Source organism: Hermetia illucens, chromosome 6, assembly GCF_905115235.1.
Source record: "Hermetia illucens chromosome 6, iHerIll2.2.curated.20191125, whole genome shotgun sequence".
Lineage (NCBI taxonomy): Eukaryota > Metazoa > Arthropoda > Insecta > Diptera > Stratiomyidae > Hermetia > Hermetia illucens.
Window position 1 is genome coordinate 25,509,715 of NC_051854.1, and position 26,224 is coordinate 25,535,938.

Consider the following 26,224-nt stretch of genomic DNA (forward strand, 5'->3'; position numbering starts at 1 on the left):
ACGAAAATACAAATGATAACGGACTGCGGATTATTCAATTAGCAGTGTCACACGAAATGGTTGTTGGAAGTACTGGTTTGCGCGGAAAGCGGTTCACAAACATACATGGGCCTCTCCAGACGGGACCACTTTCAACCAAATTGATCATGTGTTGATCGAACGAAGCGGGCAACAGAACGAAGCGATGGAAAACTTGTTGGAATATGGACAACAGTTACATCGACTTTACAAACGCCTATGGTAGCATAGCCAGGGTAAAATAGTACACGACCATGAGAGAATTCGGTATCCCGACGAAATTGATAAGACTGACTAGGCCGACCCTGACCAATGTGCGAGGCCAGATAAACGCAGCAGGATCACTCTCAACACCATTCGACATCAACAACGGTCTACGACAAGGAGATGCGCTATCATGCGTCCTCTTTAACCTGGCCCTCGAGAAAGTGATCCGTGATGCTGAGGTAAATGCAAGAGGTACGATCCTCTTCAAGTCCACCCAGCTGGCCTATGTTGACGATATCGACATCATGGGAAGAACCACCCGAGTCGTACAAGCTGTCTTCATCCAGATCAAGCAAGTGGCGCGAGATCTTGGACTGCACATCAATGAAGGCAAGACGAGGTATATGGTGGCAACGACAGCACCAAAAACCAACCAACCAACAACTTCAAACCTCACTGGTCAAACGGGAAGAATAAAGATAGGAGACTACAACTTTAAGACCGTTGACAATTTCTCCTATCTAGGGTCGAAAATCACAACCGATAACAGCTAAGACGATGAAATCTGCGCACGGTTGTTGGCAGGCAACAGAGCGTATTTCAGCTTACAGAAACTGTTCCGCACGAAACGTCTCACAATAGGGTCCAAGCTCTTACTGTACAAGACAATGATCTTGCCAGTCCTCATGTATTCCTCGGAGACTTGGGGTTTTAGCAAGAAAAATTGCGAACTCTTGGCTGCGTTCGAGAGAATAATAATAATAACGTGAATTGTCTTTGGCAGCCATTTGTCGAACAGATGGCTATATGCTGGGGAGCTCTTTGCTGAGACGGAGTGATTCATGTGTGCCATTCAGGACGGCGTGGTCGCCACCCGAGCTTATAAAAAGCTCATCATGAAAGAACGAGTGGAGAACGACCAGTGCAGAATATGTGGTTCGGCGTTAGAGACGTTGGACCATCTCATTTCTGGCTGTACTGTTATGACACCGGTGCAATGCATCACCAGGCATAATGCTGTATGTAAGGTTATCCATCAAATCCTTGCATACAAGCATGGGCTGATCACGGAAACATGTCCGATTTACCGATATGAGCCGCAAGCAGTACTTAATAGTTCTGCTTACAGCATGTATTGGGACCGGCAAGTTCTGATTGATCGCCATACTGCACACAACAAGCCTGATGTCTGTTAGTTGACAAGACGGGTCGCTCCGCGTATATTATTGATGTTGCTATCCCCATAATAGCAATATTGAACGGAAATACGTGGAGAAGAAGGTGAACTATGAGCCATTGGCTTGGGAAATCAAAGAAATTTGGCGTCTCGAGCGGGTGGTTGTAGTTCCCATAATATTGTCAGCTACAGGTATTGTACCTAAATCCCTCACGGCTTCCCTTGATGTCCTGCGACTTTCGCACAGTCTGGTTCAAACCATGCAGAAGTACACCATTCTGGATACGTGCTCGATGTTGCGGAGAGTACTCGACGGATTCTCCCACTGACCTACCACCGGCCACCACCACCAGCGCCCCTTTAGTTTTTAAGTAGGTAGGATCGTCCGAGTCTAAATGCTTTGCACTTAGTGCTAGTATTAGGTAAAATCCGGCATCTGCCGAGATTGTGATAACTCGAATAATAATGGTTGGCACAACAATCTATATTGGATCAGGGCCTTGAAGTATGTTAGAGCACTTCATTCAAGACCGAAACGGTACACTACAGTATACTGTACGAGGCAATGTGGTCAGCATTGCGCTCGCCCGAGATTATTACCCTGATTTGAATCAGGTACTCATTCACAGCTGAGTCGACTGATTTGAACCGCGACCTTCCGTACGATAGCCTTGTGTCCTAACCACTTAGCTATCCGGACACGAGAGAAGAATCCTCCGAAGAATTTGTTGGCCCCCTACATGAAGATGGACGATTCCGTAGCCTACACAATGACGAAATCTATGAGTGATACTATGACCGTCAAGTTGTGGATAAAATCCGGCGGAATAGGTTACGGTGGGCGGGTCACTTAATCCGTATGGATGAGGATGATCCAGCCCGGAAAGTCTATAAGGGCAATATCTATGGTAGAAAAAGAAGACGAGGCAGACCCTGCCTGAAATGGAGCGATGGCGTAGCTCAGGACGCCAGACAGCTTTTAGGGATATGGAATTGGTGGACCTCGGCGCAAAACTGGGATGTCTTTATTAAGACAGGCTTAGACCGGATACCGGTTGTTGCGCCGTTGATGATGATACTTCCTGATCTTTGAATGCGAAATGAATTCACAAAGAAAGGAAGCTCACAAAAATATAATAAGCCAACTTTCCCGCAACGTCTTAAGCATTCCGCCTAAGCGGCGGATCAATACAGGGGCTGGAGTCACACCCTGTGGCTTTCGATGTTCGATTTTTTTACTAAGACCAGCAGAAATATAGACAAAATAAATTTCGAGCAAAATGTTTCTTTTCTTTTTCAATTATATTAAAGAAAATTCGAAATGAAGTGATGTCAGTTTCCTCTTTGGAGAGAATCTCAGTTTATACCAAAGTTGGATTTAACCAGTAAACGCATGTATGACAAACTGATTGAAAAGAGGTGATAATAAACACAGAGTCTGAAGGGACTCCATCCACAGTCAGCATGAGAACAAAATGGGAAAGATGAACACATAAATAACTTTTCTCAAAATTATAGGCTTCACCATCAAGATTACAAGCCTGAAAATAACTATATACGCAGTATGATATTCATTCAACTGAAATTCGTTATGGGTTAGTACCCAGTCGTTCACTAAAATAAGATAAATTATTCCTGGGTGCTGACTCATCTAAATGATTTTTAAAAATCACAATGCAACTAAAAAAACACTGTTTTTGGAAGTAACGACAAAATATCAAATCAAAAAATCATCAAAAATGAAAGGCAACTGATAAATGTTAAAACAATGGTATTTCTTTTCATCTCTCATTTGAATTTCTTTATAAACAAAAAAAAACTTTAATATTATTCCTCAAATAATTTTACAATTTGAAATCAATTCAACATTGTCGAAATCTATTTGCGTTTCTCTCTTCAAATCTTCACTACAACAATTTCATTATTTTAATAATATCATATAATTTTTATACAATAAATAATTTATTTCATTTATAAAAGAAAACAAAAAAGATTTCTTCTTAATGTTCTTTTTTCTCTTAAAATTCGCAAAGATATTTTTCTCCCCCTCTAATCGACTATCATTTCATATTTCCTTTTACATTCGGTGATTTTCCTTGAAAATCATATGAAAATAAAATAAAGCACCACAAACGGAAGAAGGTAGACCGGAAATTGAGAAAATATTGACAGAAAAGGAGAAAGTAAAAATAAAAACGTATTAAATAGTGAAATTATCTTTACTCTGAGCATTATAATTGTTTCATGCTTTTACAGTGAAAGTGTCGTAACTTTTATCTATCTGTGAGTCTTCAAATATTCTTTTTCGATTTTTGTTTTTATTTTGTTCTCGTCCAATTTGAATTTGTTACTTTTATGTGTATTTGTATAAATAGGTCTCTATACAATATATTCGAGCATTTTTCATTTCTCATCCCTTAACGGTAAAGTCCATAATAATAATTAGAGTAATAGTCGTATCATCATTCTCTTACAATACTTCCAAACTTAATTATCTACAAAATAGAATAGAAAAAAAATAAGACGTAAAATCGTACAAAAGTTGGAGACATCATTTGACTAAGTAAAATTATTATTTGTTTTCATTTATTTCCATTTTAAAACATTTGGATTTTCGCTTGAGTTGAATATTGTTTTTGATGCAATATTTGCTGTAAACCTTTCAGTTTTGTTTCCTTTTAGACCTTCATAGCGTGCATGTGGGACTAGAAGATCCTTTCCAATGTGGGGGTAGATCGCCTACCACTCATTTATCATGTTGGACATGTCGTCCAGCTGCGACTCGAGGATATCAATGTTCGATTCGTAGTCATCGTCCTCATCGTATGACCTGTGGAGAATTGGGAAAGAATATTTTTGCGATTTAGTCAGGACCTCTTTGTTCTGAAGGAACACAATTACAATAATTATTTGAATGTTACTGCATACATAGATAATTTACGCTTTTACGAAAGATGAGAGATCCGAGCCAAGATGTTAGTGAAATTGTACGATTTACTCTGATAGATGAGGTTATTATAGAGGTAAGATATTTAGAAAAGGATGAGGAAATGTGATTTTAATAAATTTAATGAAAATAAGGATGTTTTGACTAATAATGAGTTTAGATGATTTTATGTTTCTCCAGTTTTTGTTATAAAATTTCAGCTTTAAACATGTTTGTCTATGAATTTTAGTGGGCCGATGAATGGTTGAAAATTTGCCCTTTATATATGTATTCATTCATCTTAACATTTTTCAGATTGCCTTTACACCATATTTTCAGTTGTGCAACTTTCCAACTCGAACCCGAACTGTTATGTAAATTTACGTGTTCTTTTCATAGAAACTCAATTTCAATTATGTTTCCAGTTTACCACCACTCTACTTGACGCTGTGCTATTGCTGGAATTATAATCAACTTTATGAACAGTGGCGACATCGCGCACCACCGGGCGGTTTTGACTAACGTAGATTACCTGTGCGTGAATTTTATGAAAGTTTATATTGCTTGTGAAAGGACCAATTAATGTAGGCTGGAGATCATCTAACAACCGCCACGAAAGTTTTTTCGTGCGAGTTTATGCAATGTCAAAATATGTAGAGTGTGCAGGGTTACAATTTAATAGCAGAAGTCCGTTGGACTGGGTATGTTGTCCGCAAATATATTGCTCGTTCAGTTTACTTGTCTGTAAAAGGCGGTCTGCCTTTTTTGGTATAATTTGACACAACTTTAGTCAAACTAAAAATTAGGACTAAGGGACTGGTCGGTACCATTAGTACACCAAGACAGACAAATACACATTGGGACACTTTGAGATAAAGAGTTTAATATAGCAAGAGTTTTTGAGCTATACGTAAATGCATATGTGCAAACATCGGGGATAACAGTCATTCCAAACAATCAGTACAGAGCTTGTACTTCCTAGCGCTCTTCCCAACACACCCTTTTGTGGCTTTCTTACCGACCTTATAGGGAGTGATGTATTCTGTTTCTATACATGCTTTCCAAAATTGCTTGTAGCATTAAATGTTACGGTGGCCCAGGTATCTATCACCCCGGCACAACAGTCAGGGAATATCAGAGACCGGAAAAAATATGTTCACCAACTCAAAAGCCACCAGTAATGGGGTTCCGAGTCAGTGTACCTTAAATCTCATCTTCCTCTCTTGTTCTAGTGTATACCGGTTTTGAAATTTGCGTATTTTTTTCGTAGCTGTTTTGAACAGTTAGGAAAAAAAGTGCAGTAGTCAAAAGGATCGGATAGACAGGGCAAAGTTGTTAGATGGCAATGGTCAACAACAAGAGTAACAATTGCGACGACACAACCGGAAATAGATGAAGTGTTTAGAAGGAGCGGCAATACACCATGCTCAACGCATCTGGCAGCTAAAATGCGAAATTCAACTATAAATTTTCTTGCAAGAACGCGAAGCTACCACGGTTATCTCCTGAAAAAGTATAAAGGCCCACTGTCCCCGCGAAGAAAGCGATTAGTAGTGAGAAAGGGAGTGACTCTCGTGGGAGGCAAGGGTTCTGGCGGTCAAAAGGGCTAACATAGCAAGCTCCAAACTGAGTGGCACTTCCTTGTCAAGAAAAAAATTGATAAACTGACGCCAACCACACTGAAATGTACTTCATTTCATCGGAAAGGATGAATTTCATCCGCAAAACAAGGATAGGGGAAAAAAGACTATTCAAGCAGTGCGTGGTGATCTTACGGAAAATGAAGGCTGCTAATACCATCCGGCGAAAAATCTCTATGGATATAAAAAAAGGTATAATGCAGATGGAGAAACTCCCGGTTCTTATTACACACCAACGAAACTCTTGGAAGATAGCTAAGGAGGAATTGAAGAAAAAACGCATTGCTAAAGCAGCCCCTCATTGCACAAAACGCTGTGCCCTCAGCCCACTAGAGGGGGAACAAAAAATTAATAAAAGGGAACTAGAATAAACAGCGTAAATCTGCCACCAAGGACGCAGCGAAAAGAATTTCGCGAGGCGGTAATCAATAATAACAGGCAGCGCCAAAAAAGGCGAAAATTCAACAATAACAATTTAAGTTGAGTAGCGGCGGTATTGACTTCAGTGTAGCAAAATTTAAGTCAACTACACCGACAAAATCAGCACCAAAGGAAACGAGGAGGAATATACCACGGTAAAAGACCATTATTATCAAGTCAAACGAAGGGTTATTTTTCGCGGAAGTTCTTCGAGAAACCCGCAGCAACACTAAACCAGAGGACGTTGGGCTAGACGTAAAATCTATCCGGCGGACTCGAACTAGCGATAGACTTATCGAACTTGGGTGGAAACCGAACCGATGTGCACCCTCGAAATAAGGGATCTAGATTTTCTCACAAAGAGGTGGAGGAAGGAATAAATAGGGATTACTCAGATGCGAGCAAATTCAAAGTTGGAGTTCCGTCAACTCCAGAGTGCAAAAATTATCACTGTCACTGAGAAGGCAGCGAGCCAGCTTCTTCATTGCGCGACGATAGAGATCGGGTGGGTTATTTGTGGGAAAGGGCAGTCTCAACTCGCTACTTTAAATGCTGAGCAAAGAGGCTCATAGTAAGCGTTTGCAAAAAGCAGGATAGAAGCGCCTTGTGTTATAAATGTGGCCAACGCGGGCACAAAGCGACAACTTGCAAGTCCAAAAAATGTTGTGCTCCTTGCAAGGACCGCAGTCTGCAGAAAGAGAATGCGATTCACGATCCCGTTATGGAAAGTGATTTTTACACATGTCTTACTGTCATCGGCGCAACGATGGAGGGTACCTGAAAGATTTCATGGACAGTGATCGCCAGTACATTTTCTTCGAAGCGACAACCGGCTGGTACATCGGCTAAATCGACGTTGGCAAATGTGCTGAAACTCAATCAAAAGGGCCAAATGAGCCATAAAACTCGGACGGGGGCAAAAGAACTGGGACAAAATCACTAGTGCATTCAACAATAAGTTTTTACCACCAGAGCTTCAACGCATCAGTACTGAAAAGAAGAGTCCGCCACGAGAAGTCAGTTAAATTTCGAGTCTCCGAACGAATTGTTCAGTGTGCAAGGGGCCAAGATGAGGTAACCATTAGATCCGTAGAATACAAGGGAGCGAAACAGGAACTTCAATACGAAATCAACAGGCAAAAAGCACACTGCTAACAGGAGGTAGTCAGCGGCTTTAACAAGGAGCCATTGGGCTTCGAGTATAAGGTCAAAAAACTTGGTGCCAATCGATCACCCTGTCCATGGAAGCATTGAAAATGGAAGAAATCAGGCGCTCCTTCTTAGCCATCACATCCGAGCTGATGTAGTCGATTATAGAGGGAATACTGGGGAATGTCCACTCTTCATTGTAAAGGAACTGGAAGCCCTGTCCATGAAGCATAAAGAACACCAGGACAGGATGGTATTCCCAGCGAAATGCTGAAATTTGTACTCGAGCGGAATGGTCGTAAGGTAACCTATAAGCGGGGAATTCGATGGAGCAGCTCTTGGCTGCGGATGGATCTGAACAGATATCAGTTGTTAATGATGCCTAGCTCTGTCCTTATTTTTGGCAATAGTTGGCTCAAACCGACTAAAAAGTTCAGCTTTACATGAAACATAACATTTAAGGCTGCGCTGAATCTCTTGTTAAAAAATTGAGGACTGCTAAACGCCAGATTCTCGTGCACAACAACAGTGAGGTCTACATTCCAAAGAAATATATTCGCGATGTTCTTCATTTACACTATCGTCTCGAAGCAAAACAATGAGTCTTAGCAGACTGTACTAGGAAGCGTTTCAAAGGTCGGACCTCAGGCTGAATCCCTATACTACTTCATGGCAAACAGCGGAGCTTGACATTTCCTCAGTGGGTCGGCAGTTTGCACCGTCAGTCAGCACATCGAAGACTTGCTACGACTGTGGCCTTCACATTCTGTCGTTATCAAGTTCATCACTGAATTAACGACAGTGACAACTGCAACCCTACCACTCCCCGAAGTGTCTTCCAGCGCGACTTTGCCTGTTTCAAGAGCTTCGACGATTCTCCCGAAGTTACCCTCATGAGCCCGGTTGTCGCCGATATTTTCAGGATCCGTTTCCCTTTAGAGTCTGAGAATCTTGAATCCGCCTATTGTTCCAAACAACTTTTCGATCCTAATGATACAACACAAAACAATCTTTTGCCTGAATCATGAGGAGCCACTTTAATATAAGACACTTCTCTTGGTTTAGCACATGTGTCAATTTTGATGACTTCTTGCAGATCCGTGGTTTCTTGGCTTGCTGGATGATTGATGTGACCTTTTTTGTACTATGTTGAGACCTTATGATTTGTTGTTGAAAAAGAATCTTTTTATTTGGTTGCAGAAACCATGAGCCTTGCCCCTGCTGGATCCTTTCGGCTCCAGCATGAGATCTTCTATTTGGTCTCTCGAACGCTACTATGATATAATGTTCCTCTAGGTCTTTCTAATCGGGATCAGCTTCTATCGTTTATGCTATGTCTGCGTAAAAATTGCCTCAAAATCACTCCTCATTTTTTCGCTTAAACGTCACATACTTTCTGCTTGGGGATTGCACGCTTACTGGCAGTTGGCACTTCTCTACTAAAGAGATTTTGGCCTTCAAATTCAGACAGCAGAACAAGTTACATTTACTACTACCCTTGACACCCTTCTCCCGAGAGGGTTCAGTTCTCGCTTCTGAAGTGCATTCCATGCATCCGTCTATCTGCTTGTCATATCCATTTGTTATCGTCGTTTTCCCTTCGTACCCAAATGATCGTTAGTCAGATTTGTTTCGGTAAGCTACTATTAGGTAGACATGTTGTCGCGAAAGAGCAAATCACTAACTTATGATGATCAAATTGTATCTGGTGATGTCAGCAAGCATATCTAGCAGACACTGGAGTGCCTGATCTCAAGTGAAGTTCAAAATGTGTAGCTAGCATTCAATTCTTGCGCAACGGTATTGGATCTTAACAAAGCCCCATACACCCACGCCTTAGTCTTAATCAATTACATTTCAGATGAAAGAAAGGTTCGTAAGAAAATTCAGACGTTGGACCTAATGATGTAAGCTTGGGATGGATAAGAAGCCATTAATCATCGTTGATCTTTTCTAGGAGACATACTGACGCATTATGCTCAATCTAATTCATCATCCCTCACAGCTGAGGACCGATTCGCCATTAATTCAAAAATCGTATGCGCAGTGAGGACTATTATGCTATTGTAATTTTTATGAATTTTTTATTGTCACAAATTAGATCGAGAATGGAATGTTTGGAAAAAGCAAGCGCCCATTGTGCAGTGTCACATACATGACATCATGGAGTAATTAAATTAAAGTTAAATGTTGAGTCTTAAATGGTTTGTATTGAAAATGAGAAAAGAAAAGAGGAGAGGCTGATTCACTCTTAACAACTGAATGGATGGGTATGACCTAAGCATAATTAAGAGATAAAATCTTGGAGCAAATATGTTTATATGTCTTTGGGTCGAGAATAGTGTCTTAATGAAGTTATTCTTGACGGAAAATTTGAAAAGATTTTAATATGTTGAAAGATGCCGCAGAACCTTCATTATGGGTGGTTCCAACTCTGCCCAGAGGGGGAGTGGTTCACCCGGAGCTGGATTCTCTTTGGGCCCGGATTTTTCTCGGGTACTTGGAATGAAGAAAGTTGAAAAAAATTAGGTAAATTATGCTATTAGAGAAGGGCTTGATTTTCACTCCGGCTTTGGTCTTTTTTCCCTACCGGTTTTCAGAAGGGCATGGATACCGGTCCAATTAGAAGTAGAACGTCAGAAATCCATCAATGTTTCAGTACGAGTACGAGATAGGCGATGCTTCCTTATGTTTTCTCTAACGGCAGAGCTTGAGCCGCAGGGCATTGGAGACAGGAGTAGTTTCGTTAGACCAATTTAGTTAGGAAAGTTTCTGAAGCAGATTTGTTGCCGCTGACAAGCGCTTGCAATCAGTAGGAATCGTAGTTTACATATTGAATCTGGTCTCATATACATACTAGTAAGCATCCGTTAGGCCGAATACGATATGGGACTCATTTGAGAGCCCAAACGCCATGACCTTAATCTAAGCCAGCAGGAGCCATGTAGTTGTGAACGATGTTTAACTGTTTAAAAGTGTATGATCAGTATTTGTCATAAACGGTCCCAATTTCAGTTGAGAGAAAAGTAATGAAAAGTCGCTTCAGTCCGAATGGCTCTGTAACACCTTGGCCAACTTCATCCTGACTAGTTGTATTTATTACACTTTAGATGGGAAGTCAGTATTAGCCTTAGATAGGGATTTTCCTGTGAGTTACGGGGTGTAGAATTCACTGAAAGTATTCCCTGCTTGTCGTAAGAGGCGACTAAAAGGGAATCTAAAATTCTTAAATGTCCTTATGTTTCAGAATTGACTATCACGCAACCGAATCGAACTGACCTACCGGTCCATTCTTCTGCTTTCGTTAGCAAATGCTTCTCTAAGAACGCTTCAATGCTCCTCTGAATACTTGCTTGCTCTATCTTCAGCAATATAGAAGCGTCATTCTGGGACTAGACGAGGTAAGATGATGGATTTTCTTCACTCTTTTGGCACTGTGTGGATTCTTTTCACTCTTTTGGCACTGTGCACTTCTAATTTTACAGACCTGCCGGAAGTAACCGAAAATCTTCTGTCGGATTAATGCTTATTACATCCGCTAGACGCGGCCTGGAAGCATCAAGCGGAATACTCCGAGATTCCGATTCATGCTGGGGACAACCTCAATAATATGGTGTTACACCCCAATGAAGACTTCCGAAGCAGAGAAGGAGGCTTCCTATAGATTTCGAACTGCAATGTTGTGATCGTGATGGATGATCTAAATGCCAAGATGAGCTCTGATAACACCTTACTCGGACAAGGGATGTACGCCGCGTCATTGGTGGCACTTTGTTCAAGCGCAGAGCCTGCCATAAGATCAGTTGGTTTTCAACTGCCAGGTAACATACATCTACTCAAATCAATCGCATCAGCAATAGATTTAGGAATTGTCTTGCAGATGTGGGAAACAAGAAAGGTGCTGTTATCGACTTCGAAAGAGATCATCATTTGATGGTCGCTCGCCTATCGCGTCCGCAGAGGTAGGGCCCAGTTGTCGTTCCACAATGGGAGAACTATGTCGCCGACTGCATCAATGCCATTCTGAGTAGTTCGGCGAAGAATATTAATAAGCACTAAGCCACCATGAAAAGGAGTTTTCCTTCTGCGCAAATGAAGTGGTTGGCCATGCCCCAAAGGAGCGCCATAAATTCTGGCTGACTGCCGGGGTAAATCGCGGAGCATAGGAAATTGAAGGATGTCGCTGCGAGTAGATATCTGCCGCAGAAAATTTCGGGAAGCGAAACGTAACTAGGGCTGGGATAATAGGGAATTTATTATTGTATTAGTCAGGAAGGGCGAAGATGCTGCAAATAATGACGACTGCGCTACCGTAGACAGTACCACGAAAGAACGTACAGGTATTGGTAGACTCCTCCCCCACAGTGACGTGGAAAGAATATTTTACTATGATTTCCAACCATATAATATCTGTTGAAGTTCCGTGGAAGAAATGACCAGTCACCGTAGCAAGTGGACACGGACTGATCCTCTAAATAAAAATGAAATTATCCCGCGCGGCGGTCAACCATGGCAAGGCCCCTGAGGTGGGTGATTCCTACCCAGTTTGTTCATGGCTGCTCTTGCTGTGTCTCCTGAGCTATTCTTGAAATCTGAAATCTTTGCTAGTAAGTGGAAGAAGGGGCGATTGATCAAGGTTCCGAAAAGGGGTACCCATCTTGAGAATGACAAATCGAAGAATGTTTGTGTACCTCCTGCCGTCGCAAAGATAATAGCTAAAATTATTTTGAAACCTATTAAGGAACATCTTGAACATCGATAGAGAGCAGGCTACATAGTTTTTGCTGACGCCCTGACTACATTCAGATCTCTTGGATGATTTTGGAGCAATAAACCCCGACAAGATTGCATTCTGTCCCCGATACTATTGTTTCGTGTTATTGGTAATGTTCTTCATGCTGCCTTGTCCGGAGGACTTTAATAGACTATGACACCTCCATTACGTTGACGACACCCGTTTGCTGTCTCACCGAGTCATGGACCATGGCTAAATAGCTTTAGTTACAAACGGAGGCAAGCAGAGTCGGACAGAAAATAAACACCAACAAAATCAAGATTTTCAATCTGACTGATGACCGCATTCTTCTTGTCCGTCTTAACGGGCAGAATATAGAGGGTGTCAATCTATATATCTATTTTGGTAGCGTTGCTTTTGGCAATGGTGGCATTGAGCTTGATGTCAATCAACAGTTTAACAGCGCTAGACACGACATCACTGCTATTGTGACAAGACTGGAACAAACAGTAGAATTTTGTGTCCATAAACTATGCTCTCTAGCTAACCTCTGCGTTTTCAATAAGATTTATGTGGGGTGATAGTGAGGATCAACAAATACGGGTAGCATTTTTACTTTTAAAGCAGTCTCAGTAGATAAAGCGCACGCATAATAAGAGAGGATAAAATATGAAATATTGCCGCTTTCTTGTTTTAATTAGCTCCAATTCCACATATATATATATATAGCTTAATCTTTAATCAAAGAATGATAAATAATAAACTGAGAACTTCGACGCCAGAAAATCATTCATTGTCAAATCTGCATCAGTGTGCATTCGTAAGATAATTAACTCCTTTTTCTATAAATTGAGCCATTAGGACCTGACTCCAAGGCACTTAGTGCTAGGTAAGGGGACCCTACACTCAGGGGTCGTCAGCTCATGGTCGGGTGGTGTTCGTTGAACCGGTATTAGTAGATCGCATTGTCCTAACTAAGCGCTGATCCGTCCGTGAGTTCCTGGATCAGCTAAGAATAGGTCAGGCCTCAGGGAACTGGGGTAGAGGCGTTGTCTCCGAGGGTGGACCCGTTCCTGACTATTGTGCCCCGCTTCCGCACGAATCGGTGTAGCTCTATCTAAATGTTATAGATGCTTAGATTATGGGCACATTTCTGCAACCTGCCGGAAACCTGACAGAAGGGCAACTTCCCGCAGATGCGATCAGGAACGCCATAAACCAAACATCCGAAACGAAAAGAAGAGTTGCGTTCTATACAGGGAACGTGGCACGTCTGATGAGACCGTTGAGCACAGCGGGCTCGGGGCGGCGTCCACTCTTTAGAGCAAGAACTAGGACGCAGTTAACATGATCCACATAATACAGATATCAATATGTACCGGATTGCAACCGGTCATGAGCTGCTGGCGCAGTTTGCTGCTGAGATTAAAGCTCATCTAGTGCTCATCAGTGAACAGTACTGAAACAAGGGCCGCTACCATCTGGGTCCGGGATGGTACCCACTTTAGGATTCTTACCGAAGGCCGAGGAGATGGCTTTGTGAAGATTCAGTGTTTAGGGGTAACGTTTCTCAGTGTCAGGGGTGGCTTCAATGCTGGGGCACTTGAATGGGTCACGCTTAACCCAGATTCCATAGTGGAACGAATTCTCGTAATGGCGGAACGGGATTTGTAGTTTTAAGTATCGCATCCACCCCAACGTTCTGGCGCCCAGGCTGCCAATGAAGCATTCCCTACGTAACCTTTGCGTCGGAATCACTGGCGTCAATGGTGAACGGATGGTAAGTTCTGGAAAAGTCCTCGGCAAACGACTATTAATACGTCCTCTTCGAAGTAGTTGACGCAACCTCTCGGTGTGTACCACCCCAGCACTCTTTTTTGTGCGTGGAATTTCGCAAAGGTGAACACTAAGAAATTTGTCGAAACTCTTGAAACTAGTGAGGCGGCGCTGGAGGGCATCGAGACGAGCCAAACCTTCTATGTATTGGTGAACGGCGGAAATTGCAGAGTTCCTGAAGGAGTGCCGTAAATTCCGCCGCTTGTCACAACGTTTAAACTACCGAAAAGAGGCATGTACCACAATGACAGAGTACAGATCAGCCAAAAGCAGACACCGCAGCGCAATAAACAGGAGCAAAGTTCGCTGCTGGCAGGTCCTCATGGAGGAAGTGAATGGGGACCCGTAGGACCTCGGTAACAAGCTGGTAATTCGAAAAATCGGGGCTCTGCAGAAACCCTGTTCACTGGAGGTCGAACAGATGAACCACATTGTGCGGGCACTATTCTGTGCGCGTCCCGTACAGAATAATGACAGCAGCGTGCAGGGCGCACTAACGTTTGCCTGAAAGAGGGATTTTTTTGCGTTTCATTGGAAGGTGGCGAGGCTTGAGCTGATCAGTAAAGAGAAAAGCGATCAGGGGCTGGCGTCTGCATACCGACCACTTTATATGCTTCACATTGCCGGGAAAGTGTCCGGAAAGAAGCAGACCCGTGGAAGCGATACGTGTTGATGTGAACTTAACCCCACGGATTTGGAGCAGGGAGATCCATAGCGGATCATGCAAGTTATGGATGCTATTCGTAAAATGAAAAGATATTCTAGGCACACTAGACAGTAGTTGTCGCGGGCCGAGCTATCTCTTACAGATATTGAGGGATTATCGGAAGAACCGTTCCCTTTTCTATAAGACGATAGAAGGTCAGATGATGTGATGATATGAGGGCCAAGCGTCTGAAACGATAGTCCGCTTAGATTCGACATGCCAAAAGGGTCGCTTGGCGCTTGTTGCTGAATGTACTTTCGAACCCGCGCAAAGCCGACTTGGCATATTATTACGACAGGTAAGCGGACGGATTAATGCTCATGGTTTCAACCTTGCACTGGAAAAATTCGACTGACCAAAATCCGAGTCAAAACCAACCGTATCTTACACTGACGCTTGATTCAAAGATGAGCTTTTCCGAGCAAATCGAAGCAACAGCGCACAAGGCTGCAGCTACGGACTTAAGATCCGTCAAGCCGTAAACAAAAGATATCAAAATTATTATTGATTCCACGGCAGCAACGTTAAAATAAAAAGAAATGCATACAGAGCAAAAAATCCAAGTGGTACCAAAGGTGAGATGTGAAATAGGATAAGATATCCTTACCCTGGATGATAGTCCGCATTTGACAGTCTCTTGATGGCTTAATATTTAAAATGTTCGTTTTTGACGAGCAGAGGTGGAGGACACATTTCAAACATAAGAGAGAGGAGAGATCAGATTCAACAATTGTAGTAAAGGGGAAGGAGGGAAATCAGGGCTTAGAGCACCATTACTATATTACAGAGAAGTTGGAAGAGAGAGCTGAATGGACCCTCTATCCCAGATTTCACAATTTGTTGATTTGTGGAGAAGGCGTCTGGATATATGTATATGCTTGGGTCGAAGGTGTGGTTTGTAGGTATCTGATATGGTTACAAAGCAGAATAAATACTCAAAACCACCTTCTGTTGCTTTGGTTTTGTTTTTTATTGGTTTGGTTGAATGCTAAATACCAAGTTTGATGAAATAGTGTGTCTGGTGATTATCTGATTTGATTGTGTCTTTCTATAAGTATTGATGGGTAGTAAAGTTGGTACCCTACTACGATCTATTGCACCATTTCACAGATACATAATCGAATATAGATAGAGGCAATGCCGTACCTTTTCAAGTAAAGGTCTTAAAATCCTAGAAATGTGTATTATTGGGAAAAATATAAATGATAAATATGAAATAGAAATAGTAATAGAGATGAAAATAAATGGATTAATGCAATATGAAGCGTCGACTTGAATATATAATAAAAATACTAAAAGCAAAATACATAAAAATAAATAAATTTTCAATTGATCTGTTGATATGTATACATAGGCTTACCCATCAAAGATGCTTTCATCCGATTTAGTGTAAAATAATATCATATCATCAATTTCTATTCTTTCACCAACACCACCATCACCATCATAATTAGTTAAGAATAATTTTGTGTTTTTTGTTTTGCAGTAAAAACCATTAGATTTAAAATTAACTAAAAGTACATGGTAAAGAAAAAGAAAAAATAGAAAATAAAATGAAAAAAGGTAAACTAGAAGTAAGACAATTAATTAAGTTATTATGGATGTGAGATAAATGTGTCTGGAAATCTGTAAAATATACACAATGGATTTGGTATTGTGACAAACATTGCGGAGCAAACCAGGGATGGGATTAGCTTTATTGTTTGGGAAGGAGGATCTTGTCAAAGTGAATAAGATGGTTCTATGCTGTATACAATATCTTTCCAAAAATAGGTCCCTTAAATTCAAATGTAATTATCAATAATTTATTTTTATTTAATGTGCTAGCCCGGTAACTATGAAATAAAGTTAAATATAATTAATAGTAATATCATTAATCACACAATAATTTCAAAATATGGGGGGGGGTTGATTTGAGCAACTTCTAGAGAATTTTTCATCTTTGCCTATCTTTCCCGTTCACAAGCGGGGTCGGCTCGTCGTGATCGGTTTCGCCATTTAACTCTATCGAATGCCTGATCTGAGTGCAATGTTGAGGCTTTTAAATCCCCATCTAGCGTATCAAGTCACCGTTGTTTAGGTCTACCTTTTGGTCGTTTACCATCGATGTTCAAACCAATCTTGGCAAGTGAATTCTCGTTAGCGCGAATTAGGTGACCATACCATCGAAGACGCTTCTCTCGCAACTTTTCCACGATCGGTGCAACCCCATAACCGCGGATGCGTGAAGCAATTTCATAACACAGTTCTCCATTGGCTGATAGCGTCGACCCGAGGTATTTAAATCGCTCACTTCCGGACAGCTCACTGCCGTTGACAGTGATTGTGCCTATTTCATGGGGATCGGTCGTCAAAAATTCAGTTTTGTTTAGATTCAATCTGAGACCGTGTTGCATGAGGCGATCATTCCATTTTTGGACAAGTTGCTCGAGATCATTTTTGTTATCAGATGCTAAGAAAACATCATCTGCATAAAGCAGAGTGTAGGGGGCAGGACGTTGGATATCCTGTGTGACGGTGTCCATAACAAGAACAAAGAGGAGTGGTCAGAGGGCGCTTCCTTGATGAACACCGACAGAGACACGAAGCGGTTTTGATACACCCGCCATACTTCGAACTTTACTTTTCGGATCGTGGTAGAGCAATTGAACTCAATGCACGAGTTCTTCTGGCACTAAGTGCTGTCGTAAAGCATATCAGATGAGTTCGTGTAGTACACCGTCAAACGCTTTCTCTAGATCCAGAAATGCAATGTAAAGAGGCCGATGCTTCTCACGGTGTTTCTCCATGAGTAACCGCGCAGCGTGTATTGCGTCAGTAGTTCCGCAGTTTTTGACAAATCCGGCGTGATTCACGGTTATTTTAACGATTTCGCGAATACGGTTGTCAAGAATGCGTTCAAAAATCTCCTACCACGATCGTTTAAAAAGTTACACTTTTTTAAATACGTTTCCGAGGAAATTCCATTAGAGCAGAACATGGAAAATGGCCGCTTATGTTACTTGAAAGCTCCAAGTTTCAATCATCTCGTGCCTACATGGGGTTATCGAAGTATTCTGGCCTGAAGCATGCTTGAACAAAGGACTACGTCGCCATTCATATCCCAGGATGGCCGACGAGTGGATAGCCTTAGAGCTGGGAAAGAAGAGTGCAGAATTCTCAGAAAGTCCTGGCAGTATAGAAGCACATTGTCAGAAAATGACACACGGTCTTGATATCTATAGCAGTTATAGCAATTAATTTTGGATCTTGTTAACTTGCTTTGGGAACTGTAGGTCCATAGTACTTTCGTGGTTCGATTTAAGTTTTCAACGAAACTTTCCTTTTCACTAATAGGTACAAAGTTTTTCTTCCTTCTGTACTATCTCCACAAGAAGGGGTTACGTTTTCAATGGGCAATCTATTGATTTGTCGCAATTAGGGTAATGATAAGTAGATGCTCTGAAAATTTAGCAGCGACGATTAGGTTGTCCCTCTTCAGGCCTTTCTTTTCTGGATGAACCAGTGCAAACGCTACTTTGGCTATGCATTTATCATTTTTTAGACTATGTCAAACACTACTATTAAACTATGCCACACTTTCTGCTCTTTGTCTAGTATAGCCACGGGAACAATTTATTATCTCACGAAAAAGCTGTGAAAGATGAATATGTATTCTGTGAAATACACTATAGATCTCTAATTACTAGAAAGGATTAGCACACCGAATTTAAGTCAAAACTATAAAATGATTAGCTTACTATCCACTGTCGTCTAATAAGTCCCAAATTTTTTCAACCTAGTTTAGACCCTACCTAAACTACTCCAGTTATCTAACTTACTTTGCATCACTCAGAAAACCATCAACCGGGGTAAAAGTTCTCACCTTTTGCAACGAATCGAACAACTTCTACCTTTGGAGCGAGCCGTTACTCTTGCCTGCAGATATACACCATTTATATCCAGCTCGGAGTAGTTTCGTCCAAAGTGAAAAAGATTTATGTGTGGAAACCACTTGTGGTTTTCTATAATCGGAAAGCAAATATATGAAAAAGTAAACTGCAAACTTTTTATACTTTCATTTTTAAAACATAGATGTGTATCTATATCTAATAAGATATCAGTCAAAGATAAATATTCTGCAAGGAATATCAATCAGATCCAACAAGCGCAGAAGTACGACCTCCCCTTTGGACACCACCTTGTCGTGGTGGGGGAGCTTGTGGTAGTTTACTACTACACTAAGAGTGTCCAAAAACACATCAAGATGGAAACAAAGGATTGTAACTCTCCAAGAGGGAAGAAGTCACAGACTTCGAATTCACCTGCGACTGAGAAATCAGGTCGTGGCCGAGGCACGGATTCTGGAGGCCTCACCTAATTCATGTGCCCCCACGGAGAAATCTATGAAGACAGGCTCTCCACTTCAGTCGAAAACCTACACCCGGTGTCTACGGCGCGGTCAGCCAAAAAAGGGTAGTACAGCAACTCCCTTAATGAGAGGAACTGGAAATCTGACTACGGCCGGTCGATCGATGACACTGTTACCTAACTCTTCTAAAATAAGGAAGAGGAAGGCTCGGCAGAGGGAAATATAAGCCGCAAAGGAGAAGGGACTACAGGCTTGCCTGTCAGAACCTTCTCCTCCTCCTTTACCCGGAAAAACGGAAGAAAGGGAAGCTGGTAATGTGGACGCAACTGGTCTAAAGCCGGTATGTGAAAATAGGTCCATGCAGCCCAGACTCCGTGAACCCGGGAGGGTTTTTAGTCGATGACAACGGAAGGCGAAAGAAGACGAAGTTTCTTGGGAATGAGGACATGGACGTTGCTACACAACCAAGTGTGGCGTTATCTAGAGAAATCGGACTCAAGAAAGCGGAACTTTCGGTGGAAGGTGAGGACAAGCTGGTAACCGCGGTGAGATCCGCGCTGAACGCAGCAGACTTTTCAATTAGCGGCGGTTTTCATATTAGACTGCACTTATGACTACAAACATAAGAGTTAGTCAAATCAACCTGCATCATGCCAAAGCTCCTTCCTATTTACTGACGATAAAGCTGGCAAAGTTGCAGGGCCTCAAGATATACCGCAAGAAAATCCTGATTAGGGAGATATTTAATATTTGCCACAAACATAATTGCTGGAAACCTTAAACTTATTAGAACGCTATGAAGGCGGTCAAGAGGAGGTCCTGGTTGGAGTCCTCTTAATATATTGGATGCACTAGTGGCCCAGTAAGATTGTGTCCCATGAACATAGATTTGAGTTCTTTCTGAGCGACGAGACTTGCGAAGAATTTTCTGGTGAGATACTAAAGCTTTTAGTGAACACGTGTTTCCTTTTTAGCACAGTCAATCCTACAAAGTAGGAGTGCGTCGCGTAGCATGACAGAGGAGATCATAACAATTCTCTTCAAATGGATTATAACATGGGATATTATAGCGTCTGTCAAGACAAGGAAAATGCACGTAACTTAGTTTAATTTAGAGGGGGATCCACAGCTCCAAGCACTCAGACTTTGTTAGGTCCACTGTATTATCCCCGGAGGATCGCCTATTTATTCTTTGACAAGGTTCTGCTTCAGCTTTGAGGTTGCCCTAAGAGAATTGGTCTTTCCGCAAAAGCGTCTCCATGAGAATAGTTTGGCCGACCTTATGCTCTTCTTTAGAACTTTTTGACCCTTTTTTTACCGAATCCGGCATGCGGCTGAATCAGACTTTGGAGCTCGGTTGAGGAGCGCCCTTGTCGTTTTCTTCAGTTTCGCCAAATCCGAGTTCCACCATGGTGTTTTACCCTTCTTTGGCATCATGAGTGAACAGCTCTCTTCGAAAGCTTGCCTCATACTATTTGTGATCATCTGGGCTGTTCTTTCAATTCCAGTAAGGGATTTCATGCGTCTCCCAGGAATCGTAACTCGGGCGCTCAGTTCTGTTTTGTACGTCGCCCAATCTGTCTTACGTGGATTCCGAAAGAAGTGGGTGGAGGTGGATCCATTTTCAATAATAAATCAATGCGCCGTTGGTCCAAGAGCGTGATATCGTTCGATACTACTCTCCGATAAAAGCCGCAATGTCAGGGGATGCGACCGTGAAGCCGATGACTTCTTGCCTGACCACGTTGAAAAAAGAGGGTTTATTACCACATTTGAGGATCTACGATTCGGTTCCTACCAGATACTCCAGTAGCCTTGATCCTCTTGCGTTGATTTTAGAACTTCCCCAGCATATATGGTAGGCGTTAACATCACAGCCTGCTATTATTCCCCTGAACTTAACTGTTGGCATATTGATTAGCTCTGATGAATGTTCCATTAGGAACATCGTCTACGTCATAAGGGAAATAAGCAGAGCATTATGGAATCTCCTTATGTCTTTGTTGGCTTGTTGTGGCCAATTTGATCGTTTGTGTGTGTGGTGTTGCTGTCACAAGGGTCGTTAACCAAGATAGTTTCGAGATCTTTTGAAACTACTATGCAGGAGCGTTGGTCTATTGCTTCCATTGGCATAAAACAAGTCAGCATGTCGGAAGTTTAAGCCCCAAAAAAAAACAACCATGGGTTGTTGGGGTTCTCCACCACCTTATATGAGGTATATACATGTCTTACAGCTATTGATCCGACGATTGATAAATGCAGTCGCTGCTTCAAAATGCTGTGAATTTATCTAAGAAATATGGCACCTGATGTACGATTCAAATGAAGATGCCGTAGACTGCACGTCGCCTTCGATGGTTTTTGGAGCCGACACTTATAATGTGAGGGTCCGAATCCCGTAGCAGAGCCGGTAGCCGTTCGTTCCCGAACCTTCTTAATATCCCGTTCAGAAACGTCGATAATGAGGAAAGTTCCCGACCTATCAGTTCTTCATCCTACTTTGCTGCCTAATACCATTCTGGTGGAGATGTTGATGTAATTCTAAACTCCAAGTTGTTCCAGAACCTCAGCACCATTGTGCTCCTCTTCTGGAAGCCAGAGAAAGCACTTTTTAAACGATGATAGCTCGGAAACACCGGAAGGATTGGTGTTGTCATACAAGATCCATTTGAGCCGCAGAGTTAGGATCATCAGATGACCGCTGCCGCGTGAGTTTGCCCTTAGTCGCAGATGTCCCAGACGATCCTTTCGCTTCAACATTGAAACAACCGGGGTTTGTGTTTTGCCCGAAGGTGTTTCCCTGGAGGCGGTTTGTCCGAAGGCTTTTTGCCCGGAAGCTGTTTGCCCCAAGGCTGTTTGCCACGTGAAGACAGATGCTTACTCGTAGGTAAGACTTTAACCTCAGCAGATGACGCCGATTGGATCCCGGGGTCCAGAAAGGAATTACTTCGGCGCCTCCGTTAAGGACTGGGACCCAATAGGGTTGGTTCCCACTTGACTAAGTGTAGAAGCTGAGTCTAGACTCGAGTTCCCATCGAAGAGCTCCGGCTTGCCCCTTCGCTCAGGGTTGTATCGTCATGATCAAAGCGCTGCTGTTTTCTTTTGTATTTTAGGTTTTCCTCCATAGTTGGTTGTTATGGACTTTGTTTTTCCGGGGAAAATAAGTCGATCTCGACAGAGCCCCTTTTTTGTCAAGACAAGTTGAAACTGCGGGTCGCCTGGTGCCCAGAGTTCACTGTTCACAGCCATATCTTAACCCCTGTGACCATTGAACCCTTGGCACGGTAGTCACAACTTAGTTTGGGGTTTTGATTACAGCTTACCTTCAGATGTTACGTCAGATTTCCCGCATTTATCTTAAAGCTGAATGCCTTGCATACAAGACAAATCCTGTTTTCTTTCAAGGAAGTAGCTATTATATTTTCAAGGTTAAATAATAAGTTAAAAGTTGGAATAGTTTAGTTAATTTAGGATGAAGATATTTGGAAGTCTATTGATTTCTACTATTTTAAAATTACGATGATTAGTTTATATTTCATTAGCGTTAGTCGCTTATATCTCACTACGATTGACCCAGAATATTATAAATGATTTACAATGTTGTATACAGCATTTAACATCTTTTTTCTATACGTTTTTTTGCTGACAAGAAATCTGTGGCGCTCTTTCAAATGAATCATGGAAATAATCATTATTTTAAATGCCTCTTTTTTTCTTCCCCAGTGAATTAAGATTTTCTTTCTCATAAACTTGCAAATTACTGGCTCCGTAAGTCAATTATGTATTTGCTAATATCTATTGCATCTACATCTACTTTCAATTGTAATCTTGTAGAAAAACGGAATTGTATCTAATTAGCGGACGTTGCCCATTAAGTACAAGCCCGCCATCCACCTAATTGCTACAGCCTAATAGATTACTTCATTCTGATGTAAATTACTTCTTGGTGTAGGTTGAAATGATTGCCGGATAATGCTTTTGTAATGCCTTATTGTGAAGCAAGTAAAAGTATTGGGATTTATTCTTCTTTAATAAAACATTTATATTTAGATTTCAATGAATGAGCAATGCTCTTTCGCAGGGAGTGATCGATATTTATTCTTCCAAAATATATAATAATTTCTGCCAAACTCAATGTACATTTTCTAATAATAGACTTACATCCGCCTACGGGGTCAGAATTCTTAGTACGGTCACGTGAAAAACATCAATGTCAGGCTTATAACAAAGAATCATTGAATCTAAAGCCACAAATTTCTTGCTCTGCTAAATAATCTGAAATACTACGGACAAGGAAAGGAAGGTATGTGTTTGTCAGGAAAAAAGGAACAACACCAACTCAGGTGAAACAATCTTCCATACCACCAACAAATGATTATCACAAAGAAATGAGGCTGAATAGAAAGGACAACTTCCCATCGAAGATGGCGAAATTAAGGTCCATAACGGCGCGGTCTCACGTTCGTGGCATAAGTATTCATATACGACCGTGTTCGTTTCAATATTTAACGTAATATTACATATGAATATTCCATAAATAGGAGAGCTTATTAGATGGCGATGTAAATTGTTGATACATACCCTTGAGTATCACCACCTTCCTCGGCGACAAGCAACTCATACTCCTGAGCAGCATATCGATCCCAGTCTGACATCTGAAATTTAGAGTAGAAAATAAATCGTTTAGATGGAAATTAGATGGAGGAGACGGTTGGGAATTGAAGGTCAAACTCAAGGAACGAGGCTTGTTTATTGACAGGCAACAGCAATGACACCCAACTTTTCTTAAATAAGATTTCGATCTTAACGCTTCACTTTACTCTCAACAAACGCAAATCAGATATCTAAATTCTTGTATGATTTGATAAATTCAATTTCCATGTGGAATTTTTAAGTACGATAGAAATCGGAATATCTCAGCATATTAAATTCTATTTCTAGGTATATGCCTACCATTTCTATGAGGAAATATTTAAGGACATGCTCAAGGAGGCATTCACCAAATACAAACACACGTTGAAGGCGCTCTCGACTTGGAAAATCTTTGATATAAACGACTCCCCCACAGTTGGAACTTTATAGAATACTTACATCATCATTATCACGTTGAGCTGCAAATGGATCTCTTTGTTCATGCTCCAGATATTTTTCTAGATTAAAGAATGTATCAAAGAAAATCGGTGTCATTCGGCACCGTTTTAAATCACCGAGCGTAATACAACCAGGTCGTACTGGTTTAATCATATCTAACATCTGAAAAGGAAGGTAAAAAAACGGGATTAGACAGGATATAAAGCAATAGATATTCGGCTCACCTGACAAAGGCAGTCTTCAAAAGGCAACGTTTCAATCCCTATCGATTCCATACGTTGTTGCTGTTCCTCATAGAAATATTCGAGCTCATACATTGAGATAATACCATCACCATCTAGATCCATACAACGGAACCAATACTCGATGGCTGTTGGATTTGTTTTATCCTCTTCAGATAGTAAGAACCATACGAAATCTGTATATGACATTTTTGGGCCAGTGGGTCCGGCAACACGTGTTTTACCACCACGCGTTACACATCCCGAGAATATCCTTTCAATTATACGTGTCGAAAGTGCATGATCATTATGCCGGGCCAGATCGTTTTGATCTATGTAGAGATCATGGTCACGATCGAGCTCCCAGAATTTGCAATAGATAACATAGAAATGTTCATAACTAAAATAGGCCATAATTTGGTTGATATCCTCCTCTTCCTCAAGCAATTGGATAACCTGAAATAATGAGTTTCACAGTGAAAATTTCACCCACTAAGGAGAAGACCTAAAGACCCACAGCTGGGTTTTCTCCGACCAACACTTACCTGTAGCAAATTTGACCGTCTTAATTCAGGTACTGTAATTTTTCCCGACCAACTACGATTGACGGAATAAAATATCCTAGCAATAACTGTATGTACATATCGCGAATGGAACTCTTGCGCTTCCTTAAGGAATGCCAGACCAGGATGTGTATCGACTACGTCCTGTACAAGTGATATTAAGTCTTCATGTAGTATGTAGGGTCGTGAACGTTGACCCCGTGATAGTATGTGCACAAAACGTGATGCTGTGTCGTGACAATATACTGACATTCTGGAAAGGAAAATAATAAATTGTTTTCGTTAAATTTTCGAGAATATATTCTTGGAAATAAATCATGAAAATGGAGAGCAGTCGCTTGGAGATTTGTAAATCAATTAGTGGTAATTTGATTGGAACTGCTTTATTAAGAGAGGAGAGAAAAAGTGCCTTTTCCGGTTTAGGGAGCCTTCAAGTCAGGGAATTGCTTTCACCAACGGAAGGAGGGACAAGGAATGGAATTGTTAGTTCACAGAACCACTTGCCAATCGGTTCCTCCACCAAACGAACTCAATCTTCTTCGCACCAAGAACGACCGTAATGCGCATCACAACTTCATCTGCCAGCGTTGCTCGACAGCTTTCTGGCAATAATGTCTGGAGAGAGGTTCCCTCTGACTGCATAAGGGTGTTGATGAATTCCACCCAACCTTCCACAAGACCAAAAGACGTAATCGGCGTCGTCGACCACCCGTTTTGCAGAACAACCTGGCGGGAGATCATGCCTTCCCAATCATGTGCAGATAAGACTGCAAACCTCCATGCCCGCTTAGAAGTTGGCTTTCCTCATTTTATTAGGAGAATTGTCGTTCATTTATTGTACGCCTCCCGTACTTGTTAAGGTGCTTATGATACATCTCCTTGCTAAAGGCCATATCTCCTCGCCTTATAGTAGAACGCACTGCGTTACACTGATAAGAAGACGTCTTCTGGTAGATGTAGGACCCTTAACGATCGTCCAGCTGCAACCTTGTCCGGTGCTGCTCTTATTTGCTCGAAAAAGCTCATCTTCGAGTCGAGTTTTGCTAATCAGGGCAAAATTTGTCACCTTCCAACCGGAAGCAAAAATACCTCGAATACATCGAGCAAATCTGGCCGATGATGGAATACGTTTATATACTTCTGCCGAGATACCATCAGGACCTAACCCCTTCTTACTTTTCATA

General features: G+C 41.6%; 1 protein-coding gene across 6 annotated transcripts in view; it reads right to left on the reverse strand.

Annotated features, from left to right (window-relative positions):
- Positions 1-3,158: 3,158 nt before the first annotated feature.
- Positions 3,159-26,224, reverse strand: part of LOC119660530 (mucin-5AC) — a 304,327-nt gene continuing 281,261 nt past the window's right edge. For 5 of the 6 annotated variants that reach the window (XM_038069154.1, XM_038069158.1, XM_038069157.1 and 2 more), the window contains 5 exons: positions 25,023-25,293; positions 24,481-24,933; positions 24,257-24,418; positions 23,747-23,820; positions 3,159-4,232 (listed from right to left, as the gene is read on the reverse strand). In XM_038069154.1, the coding sequence (XP_037925082.1) occupies positions 4,142-4,232; positions 23,747-23,820; positions 24,257-24,418; positions 24,481-24,933; positions 25,023-25,293 (1,051 nt within the window). In that variant the 3' untranslated portion in view covers positions 3,159-4,141. Of the gene's footprint in view, positions 4,233-16,187; positions 16,326-23,746; positions 23,821-24,256; positions 24,419-24,480; positions 24,934-25,022; positions 25,294-26,224 lie in introns of those variants that run through there. The other variant, XM_038069159.1, reaches the window with a different exon arrangement.